This window comes from Muscardinus avellanarius, assembly GCF_963383645.1.
Source record: "Muscardinus avellanarius genome assembly, chromosome: 11".
Lineage (NCBI taxonomy): Eukaryota > Metazoa > Chordata > Mammalia > Rodentia > Gliridae > Muscardinus > Muscardinus avellanarius.
This window is the reverse complement of record NC_137797.1, coordinates 97,654,739-97,672,776: the sequence shown is the minus strand read 5'-3', so window position 1 is coordinate 97,672,776 and position 18,038 is coordinate 97,654,739. Positions and strand designations below refer to the sequence as shown.

The window sequence follows — 18,038 nt, the reverse complement described above, 5'->3', positions numbered from 1 at the left end:
AGCTTCCCCTACTCCTTATTCCTTCAATCATTTGGACTCCTATTCTTAATTTATTCTATGGCTTATGATTTATAGTCATCAATACTGATTTTTCGCATCCCGATTGTCCCAGATTTGGCCACTGGAAGCCACTTCAACCCAGCTACCGAGGGATGTGACGAGGACCTGGCATTCTCTGAGCAGTTCTTTACTGTCAACATGGGAATGTCCCAGCCACAGCCCTAAAATTAGCTATTTCTCTAAGGAGCCCTAATTCCTTTTATTAGAAATTATTTAGAAGCCAGGCGTGGTGGTGGCACATGCTTGTAATCCCCACGCTTGGGAGGCTGAAACAGGAGGGTCACACAGGTTCGAAGCCAGCCTCAGCTGGTTTAAGAGACCCTGTTCCCAAATAAAATATAAAATAGATCTAGGAGTGTAGCCCGGAGGTAGAAGGCCCCTAGATTCCATCCCCAGTACCACCAAAAAAAAAATATATATATATTTAGAGACCAAGGTCTGGATGCTAAATGCTAGGAATGTTCAGTGTGTGTGTGTGTGTGTGTGTGTGTGTGTGTGTGTGTGTGTGTGTGTAAGTAAACGATTCATTTATTTTTGTTTATAATCCATTTGGAGTTTCTCTCCATCTTTGATTTTATGTATTTATACTTTGAACATACAAAACATGATTTTAAATGTCAAAACTATAGAAAAATATATATTTAGAGAAGTTTTGCCCCCTACTCTGTACCCATCCCCACTCTTCTGTACCAAACCCCAGCCTTCTGCATCCCATTCCCAAACACCACCATCCACGGTAACCAGCCTCTTTAGTTCTCAGGTTTTAACCTATTTTGCAGAAGTGAACAGACACAGGTATGTGTTCCCTTTTATTTCCTACTATACTATAGATACTATCTCCTTTCTTTCTTTCTTTTTCTTTCTTTCTCTCTCTCTCTCTTTTTTTTTTTTACTTAACAAAATATACCAGAATCACTCCATATCAGTTCAAAGAAATGTCCCTCCTTGTTGTTAAGGCCCGTGTGTCTTAATCGCTGCATCGCTCTCCGCTGCACGGGTTTGTTCGGCCTTCTCTGATGCTTAGCTCGTAATCGCCTTCCAACCCAATCATTTCTTTGTGCACGTGTATTTTCTCATTTGGGGAGATAAACCAACTAGGAGAGAAATTACTGGCACAAAGAGAAAATGTGCATACAGTATTTTTAAAAATTGCCAAATAACCAAGAGGATTATAGTAGGATGTAGCCCTGCCATTGACATAAAGAGATTGTCTGTCTCCCGCATCCCCGTTCATGAAATACATTGTCAAACTTTTTTGTTTTTGTCAATTTTTGTGGTACTGATGATTGAACATGGGGCACTGTACCACTGAGCTACATCCTCAGTCATTTATTTATTTATTTTTATTTGTTTTCTTTTGAGACAGGGTCACACTCGTTCCCCAGGCTGTTGATTTTTGCCAATTTAAGTAAAAAGTTACCTTAGTACACTTTTAACCTGCATTTCTCTGTGAACAAGGCTGAATGCCTTTTCTTACATCTGAGCCTAATGTGGCTTTTGCTTTTTTTGTTTGTTTGTTTGTTTGTTTGTTTGTTTTGCAGCACTGGGGATGGAACCCAGGGGCATTGCACCTCCAAGCTACACCCCTAGTCCTATTTTTTAGTCTTTTTTATTTTTTGAAACAGGGTCTCACTGAGTTGCAAATGGTCTCGCTAAGTAGCTGAGGCTGTCCACAAACCATGGTCTCTTGGTTTTTGCCTCCATGCTGGGATTACAAGTGTGCACCGCCACACCCGGCCTGAGCATATGCTTAAAAAAAAAAAATCGATATCATTTGCATTTTTCCTTAAAATTTCCAGGCAGAACTAGAAGTTATACACCTACTTAACATATATCTTGTTTCTTAACTTTTTCATAATAAAATCTGATTCACGATAATGTTTTAGTTCTTGATATGCATGTGTTCGCTAAAAAACTTTAATCAAGCTGCACTTAGGATGTACACATTTCTAAAGCTTATTTCAAAAAGTCTTGGTCGATTTAATTCTGTGCTAAGTTACCGGTGTCCTTCCTGTTGGTGCCTAAAGGAGGCTGATGATTCTCTGAATCATTCCCAGGTACCCTGACATGGGACTAGGGAAAAAGTAACTTTCAGAAGGAGGGGTCCCAGGAGCCTATACTTTGGGGGTGAACCCACAACACAGCACACACACAGGACCAACTTCCCTCCTCCCACATCTCCCACTCCACTGGCCCCCAAGACCTAACTAGAAATTAACATCCTTGCTTGGACGCTTCTTCCACTCCTCAAGGGGGAAAGATGTATCCAGGGGTCAGCCATAAGGGTTCTTGGTTTTACATTTTTACCTGTAATCCTTTCTTTACATCCTAGTAAGTTATGGGCCCCTGTTTTTTCTTTGTTTGTTTTGTTTTTTCATTTTTTGTTTTTGTGGTCTAGGGATTGAACTCAGGGACATTCTTCCTCTGAGCTATATCCCCAGCTCTAGTTTATTTTTTAACTTGGAAACAGGATCTCACAAAGTTGCTAAGAACCTAAGTTGCCAAGGCTGACTTCGAACCTGCGATCTTCCTGTCTCAGCCTCCCAAGTTCTGGGATTACAAGTGTGCTCCACCACACCCAGCTGGCCCCCTGTCTTAAGCCCTATTTTCCCCATATTTTGCAGGGACCATAAGAGGAAATAGATAGGATCAAATCATCAAATGCTATTCCCACCCGGGTGTGGTGGTGCATGCCTGTAATCCCAGTACTTGGTAGGCTGAGACAGGAGAATCGCAGGTTCGAAACCAGCCTCAGCAACTTAGTGAGGGCCTCAGCAACTTAGCAAGACCGAGTTTCAAAATAAAAACAAACAAAAATAGGACTTAGGGTGTACATCAGAGGTAGAAGGCATCTGTGTTTAATCTCCAGTACCAAAAAAAAAAAAGTCATTCTCAGATTCCTATGAACTGGATTTTCCCGCTGCTCTGGTCATCGGTCCTTGAAAAGCTGTGATCGAGCGGGACACTTTCTCTCCTCCCATCCTGTAGGCTTGTCTTTCCTATGGGAGGGGCTGGTAATCCAAATAAAACCACAGTGAGGACATGAAAGGAGTAACTTGTTCAAGTCCTTGTCTAACTGTTATACCTTTCGGGATGATCCAGAAAGGAGAGGGACTGTGCCACGGGAACGGCTGTCACGCTGCGGCAACAGGAGGCCGGGCCTCTCACATGGAACCGCCAGACAGTCTGGGCCTCGTCTGAGCAGACGAGGCGGGGAGGAGTGGGGGACAGGTGGTGATAGTAGCTGCGGGGAAGGAAGACTAAACAGCGTGGGCTGAAGTCAGAGATAAACTTCCACCCTCCTCCTTCTCCCCCTCAGAGCAGCCAGATGACACTGGCTATTTCGAGGAGTTTCCAAGAATGGCATTTGATAAGCATCACCGTCCTCCAAGAGAAGCTGGGGACAAGGCTTCAGACTTTCTGCTCCTGTCCCCGACGGAGATACCTTGTCTAACTGACACAGGCCTCACACCCCCATGGCCTGTGCATTGCACTCTGAGGCTATAGGGTGTGCATGCACACACACACACACGCACACACATGCGCACACACTCACACACACACTCCCCTTCCTTCCCCCCGCCCACTCCCACTACCACTTTAAGCAGCCCTGGGGACAGAAGCCATTCCAGTTGCAAGAACTGGTGTCCCCAGTCCCGGCTCTTGCAGGATCACTGGATCTGGGCGTGACTCCAGTGAATACAGACGGTGTGCTGTATTTCCCACACTTGGGTCGTGCAGGACTGCAGCACCGGCACGTAAGCACCTGAAGCATTCTTTCGGATCTCCAGGCACCGCTTGGAGTCCCTGTTGATGACAGCTCCTCCCTGGGGAGTGGGCCAGGTGTCGGCATCCGCCCTGGCCCTGCTGCCCCTGCTGAGGGCCCTTTGGACCTCTGCACGTCATCCAGGGACAAAGAGAAGCCACATGTGGAGGTAACAGACCCAGGGCTTTCTGGACCAGCCCCGTGTCAGCCAGCCAGCTCTGTGATGCTGGTTTCCTGCACCACCAACCTCCCCTTGAGACGGGAGCAGCAGGTTAGTGCTGGCTGCATGGCATGCTGGCATCCTACAGGGCTGGGGCCCTTCTCAGCTTGTCCCTTATTCTACATCTTCACCCTGAGCCCATGAGATCCCACAGGGCCAGCCTTCCTCAGTCTCCCATTCATCCTCTGTTGGACTTTGTGGTGGGTGGGCCTGGACCCATCGCAAGAATCAAGATTCAGGAATCTCATCCTATTTTCCCTACTATTTGGGTGGTCGTGTTCTGCCTCTTGTTGTCAAAGCTCTCTGCCGGACACTGGTAAGTCGCGGTGGAACCCTGGCTCCTCCACATATGAATTGTGTAGTCGTGGGCAGATCGCCCAACCTCCCCAAGTCTCCATTTCCTTACTGGCAATAATAGGTTTGGAGTTTATGTTAAAATTCTAAATGTGGGTTAATATTGATGGAGCATCTTGGTCCTGACCCATGGAAGATGTGTGATGAATAGGAGTTCATCTCCACACTACCACTTCTTCCGGAGGAGAGGGGTCCTCCTCCTCCTGGCTTCTATGTGCGCTCCCCATTGTCCCCCCTCCTATCTCCATGTCACAGAAACTGGCCATCCTGACATCTGCCCAAACTGCCATCTCTCCTAGGCCTGCTCCCCGCTCCTCTCCTCTCCCCCACATGCCTCCCCACTTCTCTGCAGCAATCTCCCCCGTAATCCATGTTACTGCCTGGACCAGGGGGTTTCTCTCTATCCACACGCCTGCCGCTATCACTGTCAGAGTGCACAGAATCCATGTGAGGGAGCCTGATCACCCTGCCCCCTTCCGGTACACTATCACCAGGACTGCAGCTCTCCGATCTCCAAATCTGCTTCCTCGCTCCCCATTGGATGCCTCCCCACCTCTCATCTCTTCCAATCAGAAATAGCCTCCACCACACCTTCACCTCAGGGCATCCATCCGGCTGCAATCTGTGGGATGACTCTCCAGGGCCAGAGCTTCTCTGAGCCTCTGGCTCAGGACCACACAGCGCTCCTGGACAGGGTCCACCATCCTGGCTCAGCGCTGTGCCTCTAATGGGTGAACTTAGGGCTTGGCTTCCTCTCCTGGGTGGCTCTTTCAGGCCTCCCGCAGCACACCTTGTCCCTTAATCCTCACCCCTGATGCTTCCCTGAATGTCAAAATCATCCTTCTACTCCATTTGTGTCTTTACCTGAAAAGCACTAGCCATCCAGAGTTTGCTGCCTCCTGGGCGATCTCAAAGGAACTGCCTGCTTTTGTCTCTCCCTCTAGTAGTCCCACAAAGACGCATGTGTTAAGGATGAGCCCCCAGCTTGGTACTGTTGAAAGGGGGTGGAACCTTTAAGAGGCGGGGCCTAGCGGGAGACTGCTAGGTCATTGGGAGTGTGCATTCAAAGAGGACTGTGAGATCCCAGGTTTTCTCTTTCCCTTCTGATCCCCAGCTCATGATGTAAGTGGGCTTTGCTCCTGCGCCTCTCCACAGACCCAAAACAATGAAACCAATTGATCATGGGCTGGAACCTCCAGACCTGTGGCCCCAAAGCAGCCTTCTCTCTTCACAAGTTGAACATCTCGGGTATTTGATATGGCGAGAGGAAACTGACTTGACACACTCCTCTTCCTTACCAAGAGAGCATTGTCTCCTCTCCAAGTTTACCTCCCCAAGCCAATGCCCCAGCTCTGCCAATCTTTCACTTGTTCTGCTACCAATTATTGAGTGCCTGCAAAATCCCAGGTGTTATATACAGGGAGGGGTGGGTAGCGGGGTGGGACTTAAAGGGAAGGACACCAAGACCTACGCACATGTTTGTTTGTATCACTTTAAACCATACTATGATGTAATATTACAGTGCATCAACAAAAGCATTAAAAAGCTAGGGATTTCTGAACTAGATGGTTTAGTTTTTTTTTTTTAATGGACATCAGAACCTAAATCAAAACTGATGTGTTCAGAGACAGGATCACAGAGAGACCTTTACCTCCCTCGCTCAGGACATCAGTCTTACAAAAGCGGCCAAAGAACACCTAAGTTTCTGAAGCAGCCCCGTTACAGGACAACTCCACATGCAGCCTGTGATCAGCCAAGTCCTTTGTGTCACTGTCCTGGGAATTCTGACAAATTCCCTTGACCCTGTTCTTGGTCATGGGATGTTGAAGTTAAAGGCAGGGCGTTGGCATTAATGCCTGTCAGATACCAGCCCAGTGCTCTGTACTCTCTGACTAATAACAACATGAATATCCGTGGGTATTATGTATGGAGCCCTCCTGTGTGCCAGGCACCATGCCCAAGGCCTCACACATCCTATCTCATTTAACCCTCCCAACAGGCCCAAAAAGCAGACATTATTATCTGTTTTATAGACAAGAAACTGAGCTTCAGGAAGGGTGAGAAATGTAGTAAAGTAGGATCTGAGTTCAAACTCTACAAGGCCCTAGTAGACTCCGGTCCTTCTCTCCCTTCCGCCCCACCTTAGTCAGAAGGCTCCACGTTTCACACCCAGTTCCCAGCTTCCAGTCTTTTGGCTACATGCTACCACAGGAATGAATTTTCCAAAAACACTATCGAGTCAGATCTCACCTGAACCTCTCTTGCTGTATTTGAATATACCTATGCTTTAGAAGGAAGGCACAGGGCTCACCTGTTTAAAATCCCAGTAGATGTACTGTCCACTTTTAGCTGCCTCAGAACATGGTTCCAGGCTGGGCTTGTCCCCGCTGGAGGGTCTGTGAGGCAGTGGTCTTCCCTGTGTGCCTCTGCCTCAGGGGTCCCACGTAGAGCTCCCCGGTGCTGTGGTAGTAGATGTTCTGAAAGAGAGCAAGGGACCACAGTGGCTGGGGAGCCTCGGCCATGTCCAGGGCATGGGGACTCCGCTCACCCTCATAATGTGCAGAGAGCATGGGTGTCCTGGGCCACAAGGAGTGGCCTCTGCCTTCTCCCCTCCTCAGCACACTTCAAGGAAAAGGAAAGCCAGGCAATAGGCTTCCTCCTTTCCTACGAGGGTCCAACAGAACCAGGCCTTGCTTGGATGAGGGAAGAAAAATGCAGAGCTGAAACTGAAATGTGAGAAGCCATCCATCCCTGTAAGCCCCAGCTCTGGGCTTCTTGTCAGGAAACCTTTCAAATTCCCAGCCAGATACTGCTGTGCTCAATGAGCTTGGACAACTAGGTGGTTTGTATGTCTCGGGCTTTTCATCTGTACTGTACAGTGAGCATGACATCTGTCAGGCCTACCTCGAAAGGTTTCTATGAAGACAACAGGCAAAGTAAGATCACAGCTTCCTTCTCTGCGGGAGAAGCACAGGCGGCTTCTCCTGCAACCTTTCTGGGAGGCACAGGAGCAGGTGGGATGGAGGGGGCGGAGGGGGAGGGAAGAAAGATACTGGAGGTGGATGCCAGTGAAAATACCCTCTGGAGAGTGGATTCAGCCAAGCATAGCCTTTCTACCTGTCCTTCCTGTCCCTGAAATGGAAATAGCTTGCTGTGACTTTTTGAATGAAACAAAATGCTTAATTAAGAGCTGGGAGTGAGCCAAGCATGATGGTGCATGCTTGTAATCCCAGTACTTGGAAGGCTGAGACAGGAGGATCATGGTTCAAGGGCAGCCTCGGCTACTTAGTGAGGCCCTTTGCAACTCAGTAAGACCCTGCTTCAAAATAAAGAATAAAATATTGGGCTGAGGGTGTAGCTCAAAGGTAGAATGCCCCTGGGTTCAACCCTCAGTACCACGAAGGAGGAGGAGGAGGAGGAGGAGGAGGAGGAGGAGGAGGAGGAGAAGAAGAAGAAGAGGAGGAGGAGGAAGAGGAGGAGGAGGAGGAGGAGAAGAAGAAGAGGAGGAGGAGGAGGAGGAGGAAGAGGAAGAAGAAGGAAAGGAAAAAGAAGAAGAGGAGGAGGAGGAGGAGAAGGAGAAGGAGAAGGAGAAGGAGGAGGAGGAGGAGGAGGAGGAGGAGGAGGAGGAGGAGGAGCTAGAGGTGTAGCTGAGTGCTAGAGCACTTGCCCGGGTTCAATTCCCTAGTACCAAAAAATAAGAGGAAAGAAGGGAGAAAGGAAACAAGGAACAAGGAGAGGGAAGAAGGGAGAGAGAAATAGAAAAGAAAGATTGATTACTGAATAAGTGCAGGTTAGAGTTTCACCCTAACCCGTTACCCAGGATGCTCAACTCTCCCCTCCCTGTTACCCAGGATGCTCAACTCTCCTCTCCCCATTATTCAGGATGTTCAACTCTCCCCTCCCCATTACCCAGAATGCTCAGCTCTTCTCTCCCCATCATCTAAGAGTCTAAATTTGATGGAGGTTATCATGGGCTGAATAAAATCAGACTCACTCTACCAGGCTTTAGGAAAGACTGTGGATGGAAGTTGCCTGTTTTTGAAACTCATAGCAGGCATACATGATGGGAGTGTTATCTCCAGGATCCAGGCAGATGCTTTTATCTAATGAGGTTTTCATCTGAAGGGAAAACACATAATCACACTGTTGGAAAGAGGCAGAGAAAGTGGACCCCAAGTCCTCCCCAGTCCCTGTATTTTCCCCAGTATAACAAAGGCCCCAGAAACAACCCATCAAAGGGAACAAAAATGGGGATCCTGGTAGTCATGTAATAGGCACTGGGAAATAGACCAAGGCTCGGGTGGGATGCTGCGGTGACACCCATTTCCTGGGAACACCACCCCTGCAGACCCTCACGGCTCAGATGGAGAAAGGTTCCTCCTGCCACCAACACTCTGTTTGGCTGAGAAACCAAGAGGGTTAGGGAAGGCTGAAGTCTGAGAAGGAACCAGAGGCAGAGAGAAGGAAAAGAAATGGGAATTGGGTATCAAGAGAAGAAAGGGACCCTTGGGAGGGCAGAGAGCAGAGGGAGGAGGAGAAGGAAGGGCACGTTGGGCAGCCATGTGACTTGGGTTTCATTATCCTTTACAATCATGCATTCAAAATCCAGAGTGCAATTTCCCCCTCACATACTCTCCCATAGCCCACGATGCTGTGGCTTGGCTTCAGGAGTGGGCAAAAATTTTTTCAGGTACCAGTCAAAAGTCTTGTATTTCAGTTTCTCTCTGAGTACCATTCTGAAAGAAATGTCTCCATAATCGATTCCAGAGTTCTGAAAAATTAGAACACCGCACCTTTCTGTTCCAAGGTTCATAAGAACCTCCTTGTCTCCACCAGACGAGGCGAACCAGGCAGGAGGAAACTGAGGATTTCCCTGGAGGTTACCTCTTATGTTACATTTCCAGAGAAAATGAAAGAGCAAGGCATTTGCAAAGGCTGCATAAGGGCCAGCCCCAGTTTATTTCTCATCCTGGAAAACTGACACAGATTGCTCCGAGAAGACATTAATAAGCACGAGATACTCCTCACAATGGCTAGAAAAAAATACAGCTTTCGAAATTAATTTTGGCACCAAGACTTGGAAATTAAAGGAGACTTTCTAGAAGTGATATTTGTGGGAAATCAAAGTAAAAGAACCCCAAAGAGGCAAAATAGAGAAAAGCAGAAACCGTATGTCTATCTGCCCTTTTCTCAGAATGTTCCTTTGTGGTTCATTTCAATTCATCCTTGTAGAAGTCCATTAACATAGGAACAAGCCCTTTTACAACTCGGCACAGTCACAATAGGACTTTTTAAAGTTAAAAAAAAAATCTAAGGATTTTCAGGTGCGGTGGCACATGCTTGTAATCCCAACACTTGGGAGATTGAGACAGGGGGATTGCAGGTTCAAGGCCAGTTTCAGCAAGTTAGCAAGAGACTCTTTCAAAAAAAGTGTAAAGGGCGTAGGTTATAGATTGGAGGTAGAATGTTCCCGGGTTCAATACCAAGTGCCAAAAACAAAACAAAAAATTAAAAAAAATACAAAAAGCTGAGGATGTCCTGGAAAGACCTGCAGGGCACTTATTTTCCTATCATATCTTGTACCTGGGGCACGAGGAGAAATTCTCAATCGTCTCTTCAAACAACAAGCTAATGGTAGGAGATTACTAGACGCCTCTGGTCGCTAAAGGAAAGCTACCCATGACTGAATTCTAAAGAAGGTCCAGGCATTTCTATGTTTTTACATCCTTTGGATCTAGGACTCCCATTATTTGACCTGGCTCCAGACCTCAGCTCATTTCCAGACTTGGCTTCTAGATCTGTGTTAGTGTCTCACTAGCCTTCTAGAAGCTGCTTTGACTCCATCCTGATGAAAGGGAAGAGCTTTCCAATGAGAAAACTGCTCTCTATGTGTGGGACTCCGCTCCACCTTCTTGAACCTAGAGCCAGAAGGAACCAGAGCTCAGAGAGAGAGAGAAGGGAGCGAATCACACCAGCCCTCGGCAGCCAGAGCGGAGATGCGTGCTCAGACAAGGAGAGCATCCTCATATTAAAGCACCTGCTCTCACCACGCCCATGAACCACCTGCCATGTTTGTGCCCATTCTGCATGTACAACGTCACCCTGCAAGGAATCACCCAGTACAGAAAGGGGAGGAAGAACATGGACTTGAGAAGCCAGACTCCATTGGTTTGAATCTTATCTCTACTACTTACCACCTGTACGTGTGTTTTCTTTAACCAGTCCTTCCAGCATTCTGTGCCTTGCCTTCATCATCATGAGATGTGATGGTTAGTGAGGTTATATATTAAAAAGTGTCTCGAACATAATATGTTAAGTATGTTAAGTGTTACTTTATCACAATACACTTGGGAGCTTCCCCTAATTGTGTGTGTGTGTGTGTGTGTGTGTGTGTGTGTGTGTGTGTGTTACTGGGAATTGAACTCAGGGGCACTCTACCACTGAGCCGCACCTCCAGCCCTATCTTACTATTTATTCATTTATTTATTTATTTATTTATTTATTTATTTATTATTGCAGTCCTGGGAATGGAACCCAGTGGCAGTCTACCTCTAAGCTACACTCCCAGCCCTATTTTTTTATTCTTGATTTTGAAACAGGGTCTCATTGAGTTGCAAAGGGCCTCACTAAGTAGCTGAGGCTGTCTGCGAACTTCGATCCTCCTGGCTCAGCCTCCCAAATGCTGGGATTAGAAGCGTGCGCCACCACGCACGGCCTTACATTTTATTTTGAAACAGGGTCTTGTTAACTTGCCGAGGGTCTCACTAAGTTGCTGAGGCTAGTTTCAAACCTGTTATTCTCCTGTCTAGGACTCCTTAATACTAGGATTATGGGCAATTGCCACTGTGCCTAGCTCTTATTCTGATTCCTCAGGGGGAGGATGGTATATTTATTCTATCTCTTCCAGTTCTCTGCCATTACTACCACTTCTTCCTCCTTCATGCTCCTCTGCTCCTGCTGGTCCATGACAAACCTGGAGAGGTATGTTCCAGGCCAGGTAGACCATAAGTTTTTACTTATCCATCCAGATTTCGGCCACTCTCAGGGCATTGCGCTTCAAGGCAATGCTTAGATCCAAGGCTTAGGGCTCGTGGTGTCTCTCGAGGTGAGCAACCCGGGAGCAGGGTAAGATCTCGATCTTCCCTCCACACTGCCACAACTGCAAGGGGAGGTAAAAGATGACCTCCACGGGCTGAGTGCCAAGGTCAGTGAATCCTTTGGCTTAGTGACTCATGATGATGCCATGTTTAGAAGCCATTTGTTATTACTATTATTATTATCATCATCATTATTGTTATTAGGTATTGAAGGTTGAAGCCGGGAGCATTCTCCCTCTGAGCTACGACTCTAGCCTTTTCCTCTTTTATTTTTAAAAAGAGTCTCGCTGGGTTGATGAGAGTCTCACTACTTGCCGAGGCTGTCCTTGTACCTTCACTTCTCCATTCTCAGCCTCCCAAGTCTTAGGATTACAGGCGTGTGCCACCATGCTGAGCTGAGAATAATTTCTTAAGGACTCTAGGCTTAGTCTTCCCACTCCCACTTTTGGATGCTTCCCCGTCTTCTTATCTAAGTCATCCTTTCTTGGGAGTCTACCAAACTGCTCCTCAGTCAAACAGTCACCCAAATCCTATGTTCTCAGAAAGTTCTCCTAAAAGGACCAAAGGAGGGGCTGCCTCTGGCCCCTTATCCATGTCCTGAGAGGCGCCGGGCCCTGAGCCATGCTCACTCGGCTTCCTGTGGCCCTTCTCTGTCTGCACACAGGCTGGGAAGTGGCCTCCGGTCTCCATCTGTTGTTCACACGTTTCCTACACCCTCCCTCAAGTGTGGCCAGCCCCCTGGGCCAGGGAAAAGGTTACAGAAAGTACTGGAGCTTCAACGTCCACATCTGCAAAAAGGGCGTGCCCACCATTTGGGCTGTAAGGAGGATTCAACCTCATAACAAGTGCTCAGCTTTGGCGGCCTCCAATGACCCGGAAGTGCATCATTTCTCCCAGTGCTGTCTGCCGTCTCTCCTCACTAGTCCCCAGAACTATGCGGAGGTTAAGTTCACTTCGCTTTTCCTTCAACCAAACATTTAAAACAATGAATACAATTTTAATTTGCCTATTTGATGGAGTTTTCTAATCCATAGACATTTAAAGGAAAAAAATTAACCTTTGGTACAAGAAACCTTAAGTGCAAATTAAAAGTCAGTATTGCTGGTTGGGCACGGTCATGGACACCTGTAATCCCAGTACTTGGGAGGCTGAGACAGGAGAATTACGGATTCGAAGAAAGTCTCAGCAAGTTAGCAAGACCCGCAGCAACTTAGTGAGACCCTGTTTCAAAATAAAAAGAGCAGCTGGGTGTGGTGGTGCACGCTTGTAATCTCAGCATTTGGGAGGCTGAGACTGGAGGATCGCAGTTTGGTGGACAGCCTCAGCTACTTAGTGAGTCCCTTTGCAACTCAGTGAGACCCTGTTGCAAAATAAAGAATAAAAAATAGGGCTGGGTATAGCTCGGAGGTAGAATGCCCCTGGGTTCCATCCCCAGTACTGCAAAAAGAAAAATAACTGGGTTGTAGTTTAGAGGTAGAATGCCCCTGGGTTCAATTCCTAGTACCAAAAAAAAAGAGGAAGAAGAAGAAAGTAAGAAAGAAAGAAAGAAAGAAAGAAAGAAAGAGAAAGAAAATGAAATTAAACAGTAAGTCAGTAATGTCATTTATGAAATAATGTTTTTTTATTATCCCTGCCCAACAGTTTTCAAATTGTACTCTCACAATTTATTCCCAGTTGCCAAACATTCCTCCTCTCTCCTCCTCTCTCTCCCCATCTCCCCAACATACAATACAGACATGACACTTCTAACAGTGCGGAGCGTCACGCCACGCACCGTCCTCCTTTTCTGAATTTGACCTTCCGCAGGCATTTTATGGTCCTCACTTGGGTAACTGGCCTCATTTTCCAGCTAGTTTATGACAGAGCTGTGTTCTGAACCCATGCGCTGGCTGGTGAGGCGCTGGGATCGCAGGTGCCGGCAAATGCAGGCTCTCCTTTCTACCGCCGCTGCCTGCCGTGGCCAGTAGAGGGCGGAGCAAAGCACCCAGGCCGCTCTGAAGTCCTCTAAGATGGGTAACCATCAGAAAGAGCCTAAGGCAGGCTCAGCAGAAAATGATCAGAAGTAAAAGGAAATATTCTAAGTCCCATTTCTAAGTCACATAGTTTCTGTCTTAGAAATGTGACCTCCAGGAGATTACTTAAGGCAGGATCCCGGAGGCTTTAGGAGAAAGGAGAGGAGGGAAGGTAAGACCATCTATGGGTCTCACGGCCTATAATCATCACTATAGGGTTTTTTTTTTTTTTCTTTCCTTGATGGCAGTAAAAGACCTTGTTTTCATAGCATACTACTCTTGCTAGTTTCTTTTTTTTTTTTTAAGATACTGTTCATTAAAGATTCTCTTATGGGGCATTTGGCTGGGAGCTGAGAGGCCTAAGAGCTTCTTGGGTCCTGGCTCTTCAATGAACATAACTGTGTGGCCTTGAGCAAGTCACTTAACCTCTCTGTGATTCAGTTTTTGTAAAATAGGATAATACCCATCTCACAGGATTATTGTGAGGATTAATGCTATATAATACAAAATAATATCTACTCAAGTTGGTGGGGAAAGAAAAGAAAATGCTCAGCGTCACCAACTGTCAGCAAAATGTGAACCTAAACCTCAGTGAAATATCACTTTTCTCTGATGAGGATGCCTATTATCAAAGACAGAAAATTACAAATGCCAGCAAAAATCCAAACGAAAGGGAACTCTCATACACTATTGGTAGGAACGTACATTAGTAAAGCCAAAATGGTAAACAGGAGGGCGTGCCTCCAAGAATTAAGACTAGAACCACCACATGGCCCAGCAGCCGTGTGACTTAGAAATGGGACTTAATTTAGAATATTGCCTTTTAGTTATGATCATTTTCTTCCAAGAACGCCTCAGGCTCGTTCTGATGGGAACAGATCTTAGAGAGCCTCACAGCGGCCTGGGTATCTCTCCAAAGGAAATGAGGTCTTGGTATCAAAGTGATACCTGCACTCCTGTGTTCATGACAGTGTTATTCACAACGGCCAAGACATGGAATCAACCATGGTGCCCATCGGAAAATGAGGAAAATGCGGTGCACAGGTACAATGCGCAGCCTAAAAGAGTGATCTTATGAAAGTCGAGAGTAGAATAGTGGCCACCGAAGTCTGGGTAGAGAAGGGGAGGGGATAGAGAGATGCAGGTCTGTGGGAACAATAATACCGTTAGATACAAGGGGTAAGCTGTGGTGCTCTACGGGATGCTAGGAGGAATATAGTTAACAGTAATGCACTCTACATCTCAACACAGCTGGAAGAGAGGCTTTCGAATGTCCTATTTACATCAAAAAGTGACAAAAGTTTAAGGTGATGGGTGTGCTAAGCTACCCTGATTTGATCATTACAAATGGGTACGCAAACCAAAATATCACATTGTGCCCACTGTATAATTATAATGTGTCGTTAACAAAGTAAAAATAATGAAGACCAAAAGCCATTTGGAAAAAGAAGAAAATAAAACAGAAAAAAATAAAGAAAAAAGGCAAATATTCACACACACACACACACACACACACATACCCCAAAGAACGCAGATCTGAGTAGAATCACTATAGCCAAAACAAATGACGAATGAGCCTTGATGATCCCTGTATTTTTCAAAAGCTCATTTTTTTTTTTTTGGTGGTACTGGGGTTCCTGGAAGCCCTTCTATCTCCGGGCTACACTCCCAGACCTATTTTTACATTTTAATTTGAAAACAGGGTCTCCTAAGCCAGCGCGCGCGGCTAGCTTCGAACCTGCGCGATCCTCCTGTCTCTGCCTCCCAAGCACGGGGATTACAAGCGTGCACCACCACGCCCGGCCAAATAAAGCTCATTTTAAAAGTCACAAAATATTAAAAGAAATAGGATTTCTTGTAGAAAATGAATTAGCAGAGTTTCACCTGTGGAATGAGAGAGAAATAGAGATAGAGAGATGAGAGAGAGAGAGAGAGAGAGAGAGAGAGAGAGAGAGAGAGAGAGAGAGAGAGGGCAGAAAAGGAAAGCAAAGCATGTCAGGTCAGAAACGATGAGGACTTTCAGTGCATGTTGAAAAACCAAGTTCCAGCCAAATCCCTTCAAAGCCTTGATAGGTAGGAAACACCCAGCCATCACAACCTAGGGTCGTCTCACTAATCGTGTATGCTGTAGTTGGTTTTCATTTGTATTTTTTGTGTGCTAGAGACCAAGTGTACCCCCAAGATCTATTCTCTATGTCTATAATTATAGAAGAAATAACCCGCCATGTGACCTGCCGGCTGATGTCTATGTTTCTCAGCCACCGTTACACACAGGCATGGCCATGTGACCAGGGGGATGCCAAAGGAATGTGACAAGAAACAATACACACAGCTCTCAGGCACTTCTCTTAGAAAGAAAGAGCTTGCTCGCTCTCTCCCTGCCCCCTTTCTCTTCCTACTGGCTAGGACACAGACGTGGTATTGGGTTTTCCAGAACTACAAGATGAAGAGTCTTGGCCCCTCCCACCCTGGAGCTGTCACAGCAATCCCGAACCGCTTATGTTCAAACAGTTATGGGGGAGATAAATTGATTTCTACCTTAAGTCCCTGCTACTTTGGCCTCTGTCAGAAGCTGCATGTTCATTCTGATGAAATCTTGACTTCATAAAGATATTCAAATTTATCTTATATTTAAGCTGCACCATCATCCTTATGACAGAAGTGCTTCCCTTTAATAAAAAAAAAGTGGGCGATTAGACTACATACACACTTCTCAAGAGAAGAAATAAAAATGGCCAATACATATATGAAAAAGTGTTCAACTTTTCATATCATTGGCAACTGGGAGAATGCAAAGCAAAACTACACTAGATTCCAGCTAACTCTAGTTAAAATGGCAACCACCAAAAATACAAACAAGGCTGGGCATAGTGGTGTGTGCCTGGAATCCCAGTATGTGGGAGGCTGAGACAGGAGGATTGCAGGTTCACGGCCAGCCTCGGCCACTTAGTGAGACAAACTCCAAAATAAAGAATAAAAAATAGGGCTTGGAGTGTAGCTTGGAGGTAGAGAGCCCTTGGGTTAAATTCCTACTACCCAAATAGTGAGACCCTGCTCCAAAATAAAGAATAAAAAATAGGGCTTGGGGTGTAGCTTGGAGGTAGAATGCCCTTGGGTTCAATTCCCAGTACCCAAATAATAACAAATTCTAGTGAGGATGTAGGGAAATGGGAACTCATATATTGTTGGTGGGATTGCAAATTAGTGCAACCACCATGGAGATCAATATGGAAGTTCCTCAACACACTAGGAATGGAACCATCATATGACACAGACCTAATACTGCTCCTTGGTATCTTTCCAGAAGAATTAAAGTCAGCATGTTATAGTGATACATGTATATAATGTTATGGCAGCACAATCACAACAGCCAAATTGTGGAACCAACCAAGTTGTCCGTCAACAGATGAATGGATAAAGAAAATGTGGTATATATATACACAATTGAATTTCACTCAGCCATAAAGAATAATAATTATGTCATTTGCAAGAAAATGGATGGAACTAGACAGTATGATACTGAGATTAGCCAGTCTTAGAAAGTCAAGAGTCAAATGTTTTCTCCCATAGAGAATAAATAGGAAACAAATGATATTTAGATAATTGAAGAAAAACACCAGTAGAATAGTAGAAGGGCATTAAGGAAGAAAGGAAGGAGGAGAAAAGGAGGAAGTTCAAATTATCTTAAAGAAACAGTTCAAATTATCCTAGGCCCATATATGAAGGTATCACTACCAATCTCACTATAACATACAGGGAGGGGTAGGTAGCCGGGTTTTCTAAAGAGAAACACACCAAGACTTGATACATGTTTGTTTGTGTGCTTTTGAACCTACTATGATGTATAATTACAATGCACCAACAAAAATATTTTAAAAGAATGCATCCCTTCATCTTGCACATGAGAAAACCAACCAAGACCACCACGCACAAAAAAGCTAGCTGTTTCTGCCAAAGTGTGATTGTGGCCTAAGGTATGACCCAGACAAGACTCAAAGTTCATTTGCTAACATAAACGTGGGGTTGTGAGTGGTACCTAATTGGGCCCAGTATGTGGCTGTAGGGTCACTGGTTTCAAACGTAAAGACACTGAAGCAAAAGAAACCAGATAAGCTCTACACTGAAAATTCTATTCCTCCCCAGACACCACAGTGGAACAGAAATTACCCAGTCCCAGACACAGGATTCCAGGTAGGAGAGTGGAAGAGGCATTTTCTAGAAGCTCAGTCCAGAGTGAGTTGGCAGAGCCAGGACTAGAACTCAGCCCTAAGAGATCTTTACAATCCCACTCTAACATTCTTCTTGTTATTTTATTACTAGCCATTTATCGAGTGCAGGCCTATGTCACTCTCCATGTTAGGTGCTCAGTGCAGCAGGGGGTCCTAGAAAGCTCATATTCTGCTCAGGGCCACACACTTGCAAGCAGCAGAGTGAGATTTTGACTCAGCTGTAATCCCCACTCCCCTATACTGCCTCAAAATAAAGAAAAAAGATGGGCTGGGGATGTAGCTCAGTGACAGAGCACTCAC

General features: G+C 45.9%; 1 protein-coding gene across 1 annotated transcript in view; it reads right to left on the bottom strand.

The window, feature by feature from the left end:
• Window positions 1–1,027: 1,027 nt before the first annotated feature.
• The window catches only part of GALNT8 (polypeptide N-acetylgalactosaminyltransferase 8), a gene marked incomplete at both ends in the record, with an annotated part of 30,375 nt that continues 13,364 nt past the window's right edge, over window positions 1,028–18,038 (bottom strand). Inside the window, 12 exon segments of the mRNA XM_080704964.1 lie at window positions 1,028–1,154; window positions 3,146–3,304; window positions 3,736–3,887; window positions 6,712–6,791; window positions 6,794–6,832; window positions 6,835–6,877; window positions 8,433–8,519; window positions 9,033–9,086; window positions 9,088–9,171; window positions 11,374–11,412; window positions 11,416–11,481; window positions 11,485–11,559. Of these exon segments, the coding sequence (XP_080561090.1) occupies window positions 1,028–1,154; window positions 3,146–3,304; window positions 3,736–3,887; window positions 6,712–6,791; window positions 6,794–6,832; window positions 6,835–6,877; window positions 8,433–8,519; window positions 9,033–9,086; window positions 9,088–9,171; window positions 11,374–11,412; window positions 11,416–11,481; window positions 11,485–11,559 (1,005 nt within the window).